We start from the raw sequence: 17577 nt of genomic DNA on the forward strand, positions 1-17577 counted from the left end.
CTGAGAACCCCACCAGTAAGACTTAAAGGGGAGCCCTATAAATTTTTTTTCCTATATATATATTACACACACTCACGTGTTATTGATTTTTAAAATAGTATATCCTAATTTTAATAATTGTGATTGAATAAGATAAACTATGACATCACTATCTATAATATTTTGATATATATTTTGTAGCAGATTTCATTACTCAACTAATAAATATTTAATTTGACTTAGTTATACAAATATATTCTCTTAAATATTTATAATATTCTTAACAAAACAAATCATTAAAAAAGAATAATTTATATATATATATTTCTTTTTTTGGTAATATATATAGAAAACCATTAACCAAATCTCCCCCATTCAAACGAACCATCATTTCTCATCAAAACACACTTTTCAGCATCCTCTCCTTGTAACAAAGTCTCACACGTATATACATACTCATCTATATATATATATATATAAATATATATTATATATGGCTCCTGCAACTACAACCATGGCTTACCCCACCACACTCACCGCTCTAGCAGGGGACAAAACTCTCCAAACCAAGTTCGTTCGGGACGAAGATGAGCGACCCAAAGTCCCTTACAACCAATTCAGCAATGAGATTCCGGTCATATCCCTCGCCGGAATCGACGACGACGGAGAGAACGGCAAAAGATCAGAGATTCGCAGGAAAATCGTGGAGGCCTGCGAACAATGGGGAGTCTTTCAGGTGGTTGATCACGGCGTCGACACCACACTCATCGCCGAGATGACTCGTCTCGCTCACGAATTCTTCGCTCTTCCCCCCGAAGAAAAGCTCCGTTTCGACATGTCCGGCGGCAAGAAAGGCGGCTTCATCGTCTCTAGCCACTTACAAGTAATAACTAAAAATCTTATATAAATATATATATGTGTATGTATGTATACTGATTTTGTTTGATTTTGGTTATTATTGCAGGGAGAAACAGTACAAGATTGGCGTGAGATAGTGACATATTTCTCGCAGCCGCGGCGGTTGAGGGACTACTCGCGGTGGCCGGACAAGCCGGCGGGATGGATTGCTGCGACGGAGCGATACAGCGAGAGATTGATGGAGCTGGGTTGCAAGCTGCTGGAGTTGTTGTCGGAGGCGATGGGGTTGGAGAAGGAGGCGTTGAGCAAGGCTTGTGTGGAGATGGACCAAAAAGTGGTGGTGAATTACTATCCGAAATGCCCTCAACCGGACCTGACTCTAGGGCTGAAGCGGCACACTGACCCGGGCACCATAACCCTTCTGCTACAGGACCAGGTCGGCGGACTCCAGGCCACTCGCGACGACGGCAACACCTGGATCACCGTTCAACCTGTTGAAGGAGCTTTCGTTGTCAATCTTGGCGATCATGGCCATGTGAGTACTACCCTCCTACTCATTCTATACTATTATATCATTAATGTTATTATTTGGCACCTTGAATTGTCAAAACATAAGTTTCATAATCGGTTAGCAATACCTCATCATAGGGGTGCACACAGGTCGTATTTTTGCGGATTTTGGTTAGAGAAAAATAGTACCAAAATCAATCCGAAAAATTCGGGTTTTTGTGAGGTTTCGGGTTTGTTTGGGTTGGGTTAGGCCTATTGGGTTTTGGGCCGAAAAGCCTAATTTTGCAAAAATACCATTTTTTTTACACTTATTTCAAAAATACCATAATTTTTCGGGTTTTGGGTCTGAACCCGAACCTGAGTTCAACAAATTTCAAACCAGAACTCGACCCGACTCATGTCGGGTTCGGGTCGAATTTAATCCGAATCCAACGGGTTTTCCCAAAAAATGAGTTTTCAGGTTGTGGGTCGGACGGGTTTTTCGGGTCAAATATTCACCCCTAGCTCATAATACTTATTAAACTCAAATAAGTGGACCCAATATTAGATTGCACCAATAACAGTATGCCACATTCTTGTGGTGTTGGGTATCAATAGTGTCCCATAGAGCATCAGCAGTACAAACAACCCTGTATGTTGCCAAAAGTACATAAATCAGGATAAAATATTATTAATTTTTCAAAAACAGAATAGGCAACATTGCCTTACAGCAGCAACTTCTCTAGCTACAACAAATAGAAATCTCACTTGGCAATGACAACACGACATTTTATCTGACAAATATGGTCAAGCTACTTCTGTGGCTACAAGCGTTGGAGATGCTCTTAGCAATTCTCTTCTTTATTAGGGGAAAAATTGATTAGAAGTTTTTTCTATTTTTAAAAAAATTACATTGAATTGGTTTGGTAGTAATTATTAACAAATACTTAGTATTAGTGTGGCCAAAATAATATAATTGGTTTTTAATTGTAACTATCAATGAAGATTCAGTATTTTTGTCTCAAATTAATATTCCTATTTTTTTAATTTTGAAAGCTAAAAATCAGCTTAAATTAAGAATAAAATTATACAAATAGATCTATAGATTTTGAGGTGTCAATAGATTAAATTGATGTTATCCTAAAAAAGTTAGGTTACACGATTAATTAGTATGAGTATTGTTATAAGAGGTGACGCTTTATATATTTAGTTAATGGTGCTTAATTATAGTGCTTTTTTTTTTTTAAGGAAATTCAATTTATATAGAAATCAATAATCCACCTCACCAAAATGACCAATAATAATTATTTTGTAGATTAATTTTTGCAACAAAAAAAAAAGAACCACTTTATTCCCCTCACGAGAACAAAATGACATAAACCAACTTAGCAAAGATACATTTCTACAACGTAATTATTGGGGCTTAATTATACTACTTAATTATTAAATTATTATAGTTGGAGTCTCATTTTAAATTCAACCGCACTTAATTTGGTGGCTTATAACATTAATCAAATGAATATTGATTTTTATATCTATGTATGGATGCAGTATCTGAGCAATGGAAGGTTCAAGAATGCGGATCATCAGGCGGTGGTGAACTCAAACTATAGCCGACTATCGATAGCGACATTCCAAAACCCTGCGCCGGAAGCGGTGGTGTATCCACTGAAAGTGAGAGAAGGAGAGAAGGCAATGCTGGATGAGCCTATGACGTTCATGGAGATGTATAGGAGGAAGATGAGCAAGGATCTTGAGCTTGCTAAGCTCAAAAAGTTGGCTAAGGAGAAGGAGTCTCACCTTTCGCAACTTGAATCCAAGGCCATTGATAAGCTGCTAGCTTAATTGAACATATTTATATATCTATATTTATAAATTTATGTGTTGTCTTAATTAATTGTTGAAGTTGATCCTGAATTTTACAAGTTTTACTTGAAAGTATGTAATGCATTTTAAATTTTGAAGCTTACAAAGTACTTATGAAGTTATTAACAGGGTAGGTAATCATTTGTTACCCTGTATTTTTGCAAAGTATCATTTTGATACTCTCTGTTTTCAATAATGCTCATATGGTACATGTATTTTAAAATCGTACATATTTGGTACCCTAAACTCAAATTTAATTAATAAAATTTTACCAATTTAATCAAACTGCTGTCAATTATGTAAGTTCCAAATTTAAATTTAATTACTTAATTTAATTACATATAACTGATGACAGTTTGATCATATTGACAAAATTTTATCTATCAAATATGAGTCTAGCGTATCAAATATGTATAATTTTAAAATACAAGGTACCATATGAGTATTATTGAAAATAAAAAGTATCAAAATGATACTTTGCAAAAGCATAGAGGAACAAATGAGTAAATTCCCTTCTTATTAATAAAATGTATAAAGAAGTATTGATGGCATGTCATTATTAGCTAGTGATTAGGGGAAACGCCAACCGTGCTCCTATATTGAATAACAAATCACTTCAATTTGGAAGGCCTCTCACCAAACACTTTACAATGTATAGTATATTTAGAATTTTAGTTAATTTATTTTTTGTTAGACTCGATTTTTCATAAAATTTGTCAAACATTTATTGAATAATTAAGAATAAATTTGTGAGAGTAAGCTTAAGTATTTAATGTGTGATTAATAAATGATAATTATAGTAAAATACTAAATGAAGAGAGTATTATGTAGCCGTTCGATCTAAAAAAGTGACCTACCTATATCCACATTTTTATTAGCAAATGTAAATGGGGCAGGATGGGGTCGGGATGGCTCCCCCATCACTGCCCCATCTCGAGGTCGGGACCCCATCAAGTACCCGTTTAATAAAAATGTTTAATTTTTTTTCTAAAATTGATAAAATAAATTAAAATAATTATTACTTTTTAATATAAAATAATTAAAAACAATAAATTATACTATTAATAAATATATATATTTTTATATGAATCATTATATTATATATTTTTAATAATATTTATATTAAAAATATAAATTACAATGTAAACAGAGTGGGTTCAGGACTGGGGTCATGTTCCCCGCCCCAACCCCATTAGGGGCGGGTCCTCACGGGGATCCTACCCGGCAGATTAAATTGACATCCCTAATTTTTATTGATGTATAAGTTTGGAAATTTTGACTACATTTACATTTTAGGGCTCTTAAGAGTGGAGTTTCTAGGTGTTTGGCACTAAGGAAAACATCTATATATTTGATTCTGAGCAGAATGAACAGTCTCTCTCTTTTCATCATTTACATTACAATACTTATAATGGAAAAGCCTATATAAATTTGATTCTAATGAGTCCACACATTTAAAGTTTCTGAATTTATAAAATCATATCCAAATTCTAACCCAATCTCCCCCTAAATTATTAAAATCTTTACAAAAGTCGTCACTAAATTATGACAAAACTAGTTACTAGTTTCTCGATTGCTAGATTATTTTAAATGTTTTGAAATTTGTTACTATCATTTATTTTAGTTAGAAACTTGCTACTAAAATTTTGTAAAACTTATTTACTATATTTTTGTCAAACCAATTACTAACAGTGCAATGCAGCAATAACTGTTCTTTTTGTTTTCATTTTATTTTCCGGTACAAAGTTAAAGTATCCACACACAAAATCCCAAAAATTAATCAATCGGTCACCAAATTGTGATCCTTACAACTAATCATGATCCTTGGAGCAACATCCCTTATTGTCGTCCTTGTCATGGCGGTGATCTTCATTTTCCTGATCACTGTCGTCCTCGTCAAACGGCTTCTGCTTGTGGAAAATACAACACTTTTTGGAACTTTTCTTCTGCATAAACTCATTGTCCACAGTCCCCTCTTTCCACGATACTTGCTTCTTCTTTCGGTTAAGGCGAATAGTTAGAGTTTCCGACTTCTGTGGCTGAGTAGACGACAGAGAAGAAGATGTTGATCCCTCTGGATTCTCCAACGTAATGGTGGCAGTCAACGACCCCACGGCTGCTCTGGTGGCAGAGCTCACAGGTCTAGCCATGGCGTATATGAATATCTTCTGTTCTTCCTCTTTCTTGGATCGATTGAAAATGAGACTTTCCTCTAGAACTTTGGTCACAAATGGCAACTTTGTGGTTTTAACAGCTTCTGACCAAATACGGACCTCAGAGATCAGTCAAGTACTTATGTAATCTGCAATTATGGAATCGACACCCATATGAGAATCTATTTTTTTAGCAAAATCAATTAACCCATAACAATGAAATATAACTTCAAAAAATCTCATATAGAACTTATCTCTAGAAATTTCCATATTTTTAGAATATGTCTCAAAATTCTCATTTTCCCTGTAAATTGCCCTGTTCTCAATTCTCCCGAGGCACTTTCCCTTTGGGACACTCACTTTTGACCATGATCATGTAGCTTCTTAAGGTGATATGCCTCACCACCAACCTTCTTCAAGGTCTAAGGCACCTATGCAACGATCTATTACTTGTACTTGTATATATTTAGCTTAAATTTTTATCTTGTAAGCTTCACAACATCCATATTTTGCTAAGAAAATAAATAAGTGCATATAATTAATCACACTCATTGTTATGACCTTAAACTTAATTCTCCGATCACCCACCTACTTGCAGATATACTATCACCTCAAATTAATGATTTCATCCTAATATTTCATACGAACTAATAATCATATTGTACTACCTTGCTACTTACTCCGATAAGAACAACACTATGGAAGAATTAATAGACGTTCCAAAGAAAGAGATATTGAGTAGCTTATAATATTAACGCTAGAAAAATAAAGATTTGAGTTAGCAAGTAAATAAATTAGAAGCTAGTACGCCTTTAACCAAACAAGTATGTCATGCAAAGTCCAGCTATGAAACTCTTTCAAGAAACAAATTGTTGTGAAAGTTATAATATTTTCCCATTTTCTTTCTTTAAGAGCTTGTCATTTATTCATTTTTCTCTTCTGTTTTCCCCTTGTTTATCTGTGTTAGGGAAGAGAGAACAAATGAATAGTAAATATGTCAATGAAGATATACTATACAATGGATGTGTGATGTGGTCTGGAGAGCTAATTGATATAAGAGAATGAGTATGGCATGCACATTAGATTGGCAACTTCAAAACAAGTCAAGAATGTTTTATGTTTCACTTGATCAAAATTTTGAGATTTCATTCAAACTAATCAGTCTAATGGGTCTTTTCTTTCAACAATTGTACTTCACATTGGTCTAGAACATTGTTATTAAGTGAGTGTTGAAAATGTATTTTTTTTTCTTTTGTTTCTTCTGATATAACTAATCAGTATTGCTCTTTGCATAATGTTTAAGTTTCTCCTCTAACTAGTTTGTTTCAAATTTGGCTAAATGAGTTGGTTCATGACATTTCTCAGATAACATCTACAAATTAAGTGCTAAAACCAAAACTAGAATCTACAATCAACAACACTAGATTTTATACTAATTCAATCTTTAGTTTAGAGATCTGCAATCCAGTTTCTGTTGGAAATCAATTATAACATTCCATAACTGATCACCTAATCCTTTGAAACAAATCAATTGTTAGTTTCTGATAAAAAGATAGGATCAAAGCTATAACAACAAAAACCACAACCAGAAAATAAAGATAATCAGATACAACCATGAAGAATCCCAAACCAAAAATTAAAACCCTTGAACAGAAATAAGAAAGCCCAAAATCTAGGGTTCGGGTTCATCAAAATCACACACAATAGATATGCAAATTCCAGTAATAATTCATGAAAAATAATACACAAAACGCATTGGAATGCAGCACAAAAAATCATGGCAAACAATTAGAAATTAGAGCGAGAAGGGGAAATTACCGTCGGAATCAAACTGCTCGGAGAGACGAGAGACCAACAAAATGGTTGTCCGAAACATCCAAAATAAACAAAAATTCTACCAAATCGATGGAATTGACTTGTGACTTTAGTAACTGATTGGGTTTTTATAAATTATTGGCTAATAATTATATTTTATTATCAAGAGGAATTTGACTGTATTTATTATTTATTTTTATGGTGCCACGTGTGTAGATCTTAAAGAACGAGAGTTAGAACATGATCACCGTGTATTAGGGACTAAGGATTAGGGGTGGACACCGGTCGGGTTTCGGGTGCATCGGATTCGGGTTTTGTGTGTTTTGGGTGGAGGAAAGTGACACCAAATCCGGTTTGAAATTTTTTGGTTTTGGGGTGATTTTGGGTTTTGGGTGGATTGGTCCAAAAATTGGTTTTAGGCCAAAAATGGGCATTGGTAAAAAAAATTCAAAAATACCATTTTTTTAGACTTTTTTAATTTTTTTTTTTTTTTACACATGTTTTTTTTAAGGGTAGGTAGCCATTTGGTACCCTGTGTTTTTCTAAAGTATCATTTTGGTATCCTATGTTTACAATAATGTCCATATGGTACCCTGAATTTTGAAATTTTACATATTTTGTACTCTATATTTTGAAATCGTACATATTTGGTACCTTAAACTCAAATTTAATTAAAAATCTTACCAATTTAATCAAACTGCTATCAATTATATGAGTTCCAAATTCAAATTTAATTACTTAATTACATATAACTGATGACAATTTGCTCATATTGATAAAATTTTATTTATCAAATCTGAGTCTAAGGTACCAAATATGTATGATTTTAAAATACAGGATACCATATAAGATTTATTGAAAAAATGTGGTACCAAAACAATACTTTGAAAAAATACAGGGTACCAAATGAGTAAATTCTCTCTTTTTAACTTTGTTGTAGTTTGGTAATGTTGATTTTTTTTTATAAATTGCACCTTAGTAATTTAAAAAAAAAAGCATTAATTATTTCGATTTTTTTTGTTATGTTCGGGTTCGAGTGTAACCCAAACCTGTGTGTCCTCAATTTTAAAACCTGAACCCGTCAGGTTCAGGTCGGATTTCACTCGAAGTCAACAGGTTTTGCAAAAAAATCGCGGTTTCGGGTTGCGGGTCAGACGAGTTTGCGAGTTTTTCGGGTCGGACGGATTTCACCCTACTAAGGATGCACATTTTTTCCATGGGGACTCGCCTGTAATGGGGCGGGGAGTCCCCGTTTAAATGGGGAACGGGGCAAGGACATAGATAATTTTCAATCCCCGAATGTTAAATGGGGCGGGGGCAGAAATGACATTCCCTGCCCCAACAAGGCTCTGTTTAAATTATTATATATTTTTCTAATATTTTATATATTTCTTTATATGTTATTGTAGTATATTAGTAGCTTTTTTAAAATTTTAAATTTTATTTGGGATCATATTTAGTATTTTAATTATAAATATTGTGTAATATTTTAATTTACATATAATTTACTATTTTTATTTTAAAATTTTAATCTAAAATTAATTTTTTAAATAAATGGGTTCCCCATGAGGATTCCCTACCCCATCCCCGACGGGGAATAAGCGGAGATGAGGTGGGGATGGGAATGGGGGGAGCACTCCCCGCCAATTTCCCACCCCATGTGCATCACTAGTCGGGGCCCCCTACAATGATGTTCAAGAGCAAAAGAAGAAGTATTTGGATCTAGGCTGTGTCATTGTCAGCCGTAGGATCTTCGTCTTTATTAAATGTTTCGTTTTTAATGAAAGTTGTCGTTTTTTTTAGTCGCTCTCCAAATTGTCGTTTGTTGATAAAATTGTCATTTATTAGAGATGTTGTCTTTTTTGATAAAGTTGTAGCTTTATTGTTGTTGTCATTTTTATAAATTTATTGCTTCTTATCAATATTGTCATTTTTTATAAAATTGTCGTTTATTGGAAATATCATAGTTTGTGGATAAAATTAGTCGATTTTATGAATGTTGTCATGTTTTTAGGAAAATTGCAAAAAAAAAGTAATTGTAGTAATTGTTTTTTTTAATTTATTTAATTACAAACAAAAAAAAACAATAGCAACAACCGGGTCAGGTCGGATCTTGACCCACTCCGTTTTCACCCCGCTTATATCCGGATCGGGGTTCACCCCATCGAATCAAGGATCCGATCTGCTGGATTATTTTTCCATCCTTACTTGGGATGGTCAAAGAAAAGATGGATCTTAGGTGACATTTGGTTGGCGATAATGAAAATGGAGGAATATGAATATAATGGAATTATAATTAAAATTAATATGAATAACTAAAAAAATTATTAATTTTTTTTCAATCTTGCATTGGAATAGTCCTTCCTCCAATTTTCCTCTTATAGTCATTCTACAAAAATAGTGGAAAAATCCATTAGAATGACATTATAATACTCTAAAATACAATCAAACAAAAGAATGAAATGTAAATTGATTCATTTCTATTTCATTACCCTTAATCGAACATCATCTTAGAGAAAATATGGTAATAAGGGATCCCATGGAAAGTTGGGAGATGCTTAAAAAAAGGGTGCTTGCAAAAAGGGGGACCTATTTGTAGGTTTATTGTTTTTTGGAGGATAAGCCTATTTCTTTGGATGTTTATACGTATAATATTTTGAGGACATGCTTGTTTCCCCCTCCGAATTATAGCATTTGTAGACTTTTGCCCCTCGAATTTTTTTCTTGTCAAAAATACCCCTGAACTATACTATTTGTAAACTTTTGACCCTTCTGTCTAAAATAGTAATGGTTTGATGACGTGACAGTTAAAAAAATATTTAATTGAATTTAAATTAGAAAAATAAATTAAAATATTTTTAAAAATAAAAAATTGAATAAAAACTAATTTTTCAATTATATAAAATCCAATAAATAAAAAATCAATAAAGATAAATAATTTTTAATCCAAATATAATTTAAAAAAAACTAAAATCAATATTTCTAACCTAAATTATACTTTTAACTAAACTAAATTAAAAAATTTAATTGTTTGTTTGATTGTTTTCTAAATGTGTTTTATTATTTACATTTGAAATATAGATTTGTTTGAGTTTTTAATTTAATTTAGTTTAAAAATATTAATTTTAGTTTTTTCAAAATTATATTTGGAATAAAAAAAATTATGTTTATTAGTTTTTTTTAGGATTCTATATAATTTCATAAATTTAAAAATCATTTTTTATTTTTTAAAATGATTATTTATTTTTTCTCTAATTAAAAATTTATTTTAAAATATTTTTTTAACTGTCATGTTAGCAAACTATTACTATTTTGGACGAAATGGGCAAAAGTCTTCAAGTGTTATAGTTCGGAGTATTTTTGCCAAATAAAAAAAGTTGGGGAGCAAAAGTCTACAGATACTATAGTTTGGGGGAAAAATAATTGTACTTTCAAAAAACTAATTTTTAAAAAATATATATATTGTCCATGTTTTGAAAAGAGAAATTATAGTAAATGACTCAAAACAATGACATCAAGAAGCTAATATTCTCATTTTTAAAACTGTAGAAAAATTACCATTTTACATTGTTGATTGCGTAAATTGTCATTTTCTATCATTTATTTATTTAGGAGCGTATGATTTTAATATAGTAGTATATGTATATTAGTTTTGTTTAATTAGTTTGATATTGATTTTTTAATTTTTATAGGCTGTTGGTATATTATTTTCCAACCAGTGTATATATTTTTTGTGGTATGGTATAATATTTTGTTTATGATATTTAGTTTCTATCTTATTTTACATAATAGTAGTATATAATTTTGTATGATAGTATATATATTTTAATGGTAGTATATAATTTTGCTAGCATAATATATACATTTTTTAGTAATAATTTGTAAGTTTTGTTGGTATATTATTTTTCAACTTAATATATATATTTTGTGGTATGATATATCATTTAACAACCCATAAAAAACGAAAAAAAAAACTTAAAAATAAAAACTAATTAAACAAAACTAATATACATATACCATAATATTGAAATATTTAGAATAAAATAGTAATTTACTAAAAGACATATTTAGTATTACGTAATATTTAAAAAGTGATTAGATTATTTTACTACAAAATAAAAAATATATCCATTTATTTACTTTCACATACAATTTTTTTATCATTTTGCACCAAACTCCATTTGAAAATTTGTAGCCCAAATTCTTTGAACATGTGTTTGGGCTTTTAATGGATGCTAGTGGTGGCCCAAAATAATTGCTTGAATAATACACTGTTGTGTCGGTCCGACCAAGGATTTTCTTATTTTTATTAAGGTTTATATTTTTTTAGACCCTGTATTTTTTTCTATTATCTGCTTGGATCCTGTATTTTGACAAATTACTTTTTGGATCCTATGTTTTGTAAAATAGTTAAAATAGAACCCTAAACTCAATTTTGATGAAGAAAAATTTGAAAATAACAATACAGTTTTTAAGCAAAATGATTTTATTTTTGTTCTGAATTATTAGTTTGGTAAATTATTTGTGATTTTAGTTGAAAAAATATTGACCAAAATCGGATTGAGGGTTCTATTTTAACCATTTTATAAAATATAAGATCCAAAATATAATTTGTTAAAACACAAAGTTCAAACAAATAATAAGAAAAAATACGTGTCGAAAAAAAAGATAAACCCTTTTATTAATTAATTTGTAGTGAGCTTGATTCGAAATGTTGACATTAAAATTAACTTGGGAATTGGGAAAACACCAATTTGTCAACCGACATTTTCAACACAATATAATATATTGTTCAGCTTTTCAATTTACCACCGACAACTTCATGTTTCAACCCAAAAGGCATACCTTTCCAATGACACTAATATGTTCTAAACTATGTGCTCATAAATATTTTTAATACATTGGAGAATTTTTTTCCAGTCGTTTACTTTTAAGTTTTATTGGTAGAGCTTTTAGTGTTTTTTATTCGTAAACAATTTTTGGTATTATTTTTTTTAATGACCGTATATATTGTAGTTATTTAGAACATCCTGTAAATTTTTAAAAAATTCCGAATAGTTTACAGTACTGAAAACTAAGTTCAAACATATTATTTTTCATGTGCATAAAAAAAATTAGTCACACATGCAATAATATATTTGAAGTTAGTTTTGGTACTGTAAAATATTCAGAATTTTCTGAAAATTTACATGATGCTCTAAATAGCTACAATATACACTGTCATAAAAGAAAAATCGCCCCGAAAACTGTTCGCGGGTCGAGAACACTGAGAACCCACCGATAGGACTTAAAATAAAGCTCTTGTTGGAAAATTGTCCTATAAATATAACTAGTTGAATCATATGTATCATATTTTGGTACTATTCATCTATTATTTATCACTCAAACCATCAATTTCACTTTCTTAATTTGTTTTTTATTAACAAAAAAGACAATCTTAAAAGATTTTATATTTTTTTGGACTCTGTGTTTTGTCTGTTTACTTAGTTAAATTTTGTGTTTTGACAAATTCATTTTATGATCTGTGTTTTGTAAAATTATTCAAATAAAACTCTAAACTCAATTTTAATTTAGACATAATAATTTTGTTTTTGTTTTGAATTATTAATTTGGTGAATTATTTGTAGTTTTACTTAAAAAAAAAAAACTTTAATAAAAATTGAATTTAGGGTTGGCTCTACATGAACAATTTGACAAAAACACCAAATACAAAAAATTATTTATCAAGGTCCAAAGAATTAATTACATTCATTGACAGCAGCAAATGGTATAGTTGAGAATTCACGTGTTCTTCATGTGACAATGTTAATTAATTCAAAAAAAGCCACAACTTTCCCAATGTAGTACTACTCCGTCCGACGTCTTAATTTTCTCAAATCTAGAAAATTGCTAACTATATATATATATATATCACCGACGTGCGAGACATAAATATATCATAATAGAATATTAATATCCCGATTTAAAATATACACTCAAATATTACACAATGTGATGTAATAGTATCTTTTAAAATAATAGGTCTCAGTTTTAATAAATGTGATTGGCTAAATTAATCTGCCACGTTACTGTGTGTAATGTTTATGCATATATTTTAGATGCACATATCACTACTCATCCTAATATATAAATAAAGAGTAATAATAACTGCATCCAAAATATATACTCAAACATTATACACAATAATGTGTTAGTTTAGTCCAACCAATCACATTTTTTAAAGGGTTTATACCTTTTTGGACCTGTGTTTTGTCTCATTACCTGTTTGGACCCTGTGTTTTGATAAATTACTTTTTGGACCCTATGTTTTGTAAAATGGTTAAAATAGAACCCTAAACTCAATTTTGATGAAGAAAAAATTGAATATAACAACACAGTTTTTAAGCAGAATGATTTTATTTTTGTTCTAAATTGTTAGTTTGGAAAATTATTTATGATTTTAGTTGAGAAATCATTGACCAAAATCTGATTTAGGGTTCTATTTTAACCATTTTACAAAACATAGGGTCCAAAAAGTAATTTGTTAAAACACAGGGTCCAAACAGGTAATGGGACAAAACACAAGGTTTAAAAAAGTATAAACTCTTTTTTAAAACTGTGATTCACTATTTTAAAAAACTATATAACGTTATTATGTATAATATTTAAGTGCATATATATTGCATATATCATTACTCATAAATGAATAACTTCTTCTTTCTTACCTCTTCAAACATGTGAATCAATATATACATACATTTACGTTCATAATAACGTAAAAAAATCAACAAAGTATGGCTTTCTTTAAAATAAAAAAGTTTTCTCAAAGGATTAATATGATCAAATAATCTTAGAAGATATAACATCATGAATATGATTGGGAATAGAATGCTAAACTCTTATAATACCAATAATAGAACCTATAATCTATCATTTGCTAGACACCTCCAACTAATGGGATTGTGGTCATGGGTATATTTGAAAAAAAAATTATTATAAATATATGTAAAAATTAGAGTCGTGCAAAAGATTTTGCAAAAATAAATTGCCAAAATTAAACTGAAAAAACCGACAAAAAATATAACCAGAATAACCTGACCAAAATTCAAACAGTCAAATTATTATATTAGGCAGTTTGTGAATTATACGAACCAATCCAATATAACCCGAATAAGCCAATTAAAAGTTTTTTTATTATTTATACATACATAAATTACGTAGATTATTACAGTAATATTAAATAGGGTTTATACATTTTTAGACCCTGTGTTTTGCCTCATTACCTGTTTAGACCCTGTGTTTTGACAAATTATTTTTTGGACCCTGTGTTTTGTAAAATGGTTCAAATAGGCCCCTAAACCTGATTTTGATGAACAGAAAATTGAGTATAACAACACAGTTCTTTGGCAGAATGATTGTATTTTTATTCTGAGTTGTTAGTTTGATGAATTATTTGTGATTTTAGTTCAAAAAACTTTGATCAAAATCAGGTTTAGGGGTCTATTTGAGCTATTTTAGAAAACACAGGGTCCAAAAAGTAATTTGTCAAAACACAGGGTCCAAACAGGTAATGAGACAAAACACAGGATCTAAAAAAAGTATAAACCCTATTAAATATTATTTTTAATAATGAATTTAGTATAATGTTTTAAAGTTTCATTTGAGACTAATATGTCGAAGTTTGGAAAATATATACTATACATTTAGTTTGTTGAATCTAATTATCTGAACATTTAGAAAGAAAAAAAACTTAAGATTGGTAATTTGACAAAACCGCTTAAAATATTGGACGGGTTAAACTTTTGTTTTTCTAAATTGAATAAGTTAGAGTTGGATTTTTGTAATCCGAGTTTTACATTGGGTTTATTAAAATATGTTATAACACAACCAAACCGACCTATGAATACCCATAGTAAAAATGTATATTAACTCCCATAAATTAAAGAAAAAATTATACAATTAGTATATATTTTGTATGTGTATTAGTATAATTTTTTTAAAAACTTTTTTTGGCTCCCTCTATAATTTAGTTTTGGCTCTGTTACTGGATCACTCGTTATTCTAAACTGAAAATTGAGTAAAAAAAAATTCGTTGATACAATTAAAAAATAACTAAAATAAAAATGATTTAGTAATTTTATTTCAGAGTGATTCAAATAAAGTTTACTTTTTGAACGAAGTTATCCTCGCAAAGTATTCCACTTCTACTTAGGGCAACTACAACCATGAACACTAAAATTGTGTTGAACCAACATCAAAATGAGGTAATTTTAACACTATTTTTTTTTCCAATCCAATCATAACACTAAAAATTACACAAAAAAATATATTCAATATTATTATATTCTCTACAAATTAAATAATATACATATATTTATATATATAAAATAGGGAATTTATTCATTTGATATCCTATGTTTTTGCAAAGTATCATTTTGGTACCCTCTGTTATTTTCAATTTTCAATAATGCTAATATGGTACCCTGTATTTTAAAATTATAAATATTTGATACCCTAGACTCAGATTTGATAGATAAAATTTTGTCAATGATCAAACTGTCATCAGTTATATGTAATTCAATAATTAAATTTAAATTTGTAACTTACATAATTAACAGCAGTTTGATTAAATTGGTAAAATTTTATTAATTAAATTTAAGTTTAAGGTATCAAATATGTACGATTTTAAAATATAGAGTACCATATAAGCATTATTGAAAATAGAGGATACCAAAATGATATTTTGCAAAAACACAAGGTACCAAATAGTTACCTACTCTATAAAATACAAAAAAAAAATTGTCGTGGTAAACAGTACAACATCTCATCTCTACCATTTTGCAGTATCAATTAGAGTATTGAAGTAATGTATAGTATAAGATGAACACCAAATAAGTGATTTGCACAACGAAAGTAATAATATTGAAGGCATTTATCGCTAAATTAGTAGCACAAAAAACACTGCTAAATCACGAAACAAAGACTAAAGTATCGTTATTTTAGAGTTATTGAAAAGAAAGTAGGAGTATATTGGAAAGGTAATATAACAATAGAAATATTTATATATATATATATTAAACGTGGAAAAACAAATGGGAATTAAGAATGATAATAGCAATTTATTTATATTTTTAGTGGAGACCCTTGTTTGGTGCACTAATGCAAATATTAAAAATATAACAAGGCATCAAAACATGATATAATTTGAATATATATATATATATGTATATGAGTGGTCCAAGTGTGTATAGTTTCTCATGGATGGTCCATCTGTCCTTGTATAGTTTCCTTCTTCTGCTATATATATTATGATAAATCATCATGGGAAGCGTGACTTTGTGTTCATACTACTATATATACTCTCAACATTTCTATATATAATATATAAGTAATCTTCACTTTTGGATCATCATAACCCAATACCTTGGGACTATAACATTATTACATCTTACTTTTATATATATATATATTGTTTATATTATGTGTAACACGTTCTTCACGAATATTCGAATAACCCCACATAATTTTTCTTTTTTTAATTTATATCTCTTTTATATAATAAGTATGTAGATGGTGAAAATTATTAGTTTTAACAATTTTTTATTTTTTTTAATGTTAATTTTAACGGAATATTCTTATATTTAACAAAATATTTTTATGTTTAACAGTAGTTTGTAAATATTTAGACTTAAATAAAATAAAATAAATAATTAAAAAAATAAATTTTGATATTTTTTAGATATTTTATCATGATAATTATTTAAAAATAATAAATAATTAAACAAATTAAAATACGATATATTTTAGATATATTTTACAATGATAATTATTTAAAAATAATCAATCATACGTTTTATAACTTAAATAAAATTTAATTAAACTTAAACTCACTTATTAGAATAATACCATATTAAACATATAATATAATCTACTGTCAATTAGCAACAAATTGCTTTTAAAAAAAAACTATTAAGAAACTTATATTAAAAATCCATATATAATATTTAATATTACATTAAACATACAATATATAATCTATTGTTGTTACTCCGAAATTCAAAAACTAGAACAAACACAAACTTAAACAAAAATAAATAAATTATTTAATTAAAATATAATATTTATTTGAAATTAATATAAATTTAATAAAAATAATTAATAAATTCTATAAATAAAACTAAGCAAACGTGCATATTGCACGTTTCTTATATCTAGTATATGTATATATATTTAGAGTTGAGATGAATATTACACACAATGATGTGACTTTTCTTTAAAGAGTAATGATATGTGGATTCAAAATATATACTTAAATATTACACATAGTGACATATTATTATTTTTTAAAACAGTGAGTCCTAATTTTAATAAGTGTGATTGATTATGCTAAATATTTTGGTGCATATTTTTTTTTGTGGGGAATAAATTTATTTTATTC

General features: G+C 29.1%; 2 protein-coding genes across 2 annotated transcripts; one reads left to right on the forward strand and one right to left on the reverse strand.

The window, feature by feature from the left end:
* Positions 1-347: 347 nt before the first annotated feature.
* On the forward strand, positions 348-3357 carry LOC133812766 (naringenin,2-oxoglutarate 3-dioxygenase-like). The gene is made up of 3 exons (XM_062246585.1): positions 348-862; positions 944-1372; positions 2878-3357. The coding sequence occupies exons 1-3, from the start codon at positions 473-475 to the stop codon at positions 3169-3171; spliced, it is 1113 nt and encodes a 370-aa protein (XP_062102569.1). The 5' UTR covers positions 348-472; the 3' UTR covers positions 3172-3357.
* A 1532-nt stretch (positions 3358-4889) lies between these two features.
* LOC133812768 (protein phosphatase 1 regulatory subunit INH3) lies at positions 4890-7319 on the reverse strand. Its single transcript, XM_062246586.1, has 2 exons — positions 7164-7319; positions 4890-5494 (listed from the first exon to the last, which is right to left on the reverse strand). Exon 2 carries the CDS (start codon positions 5340-5342, stop codon positions 5004-5006), a length of 339 nt encoding a protein of 112 aa, XP_062102570.1. The 5' UTR covers positions 5343-5494; positions 7164-7319; the 3' UTR covers positions 4890-5003.
* Positions 7320-17577: the final 10258 nt, after the last annotated feature.

The sequence above is a fragment of the Humulus lupulus genome, chromosome 1 (assembly GCF_963169125.1).
Source record: "Humulus lupulus chromosome 1, drHumLupu1.1, whole genome shotgun sequence".
Taxonomy (NCBI): Eukaryota; Viridiplantae; Streptophyta; class Magnoliopsida; order Rosales; family Cannabaceae; genus Humulus; species Humulus lupulus.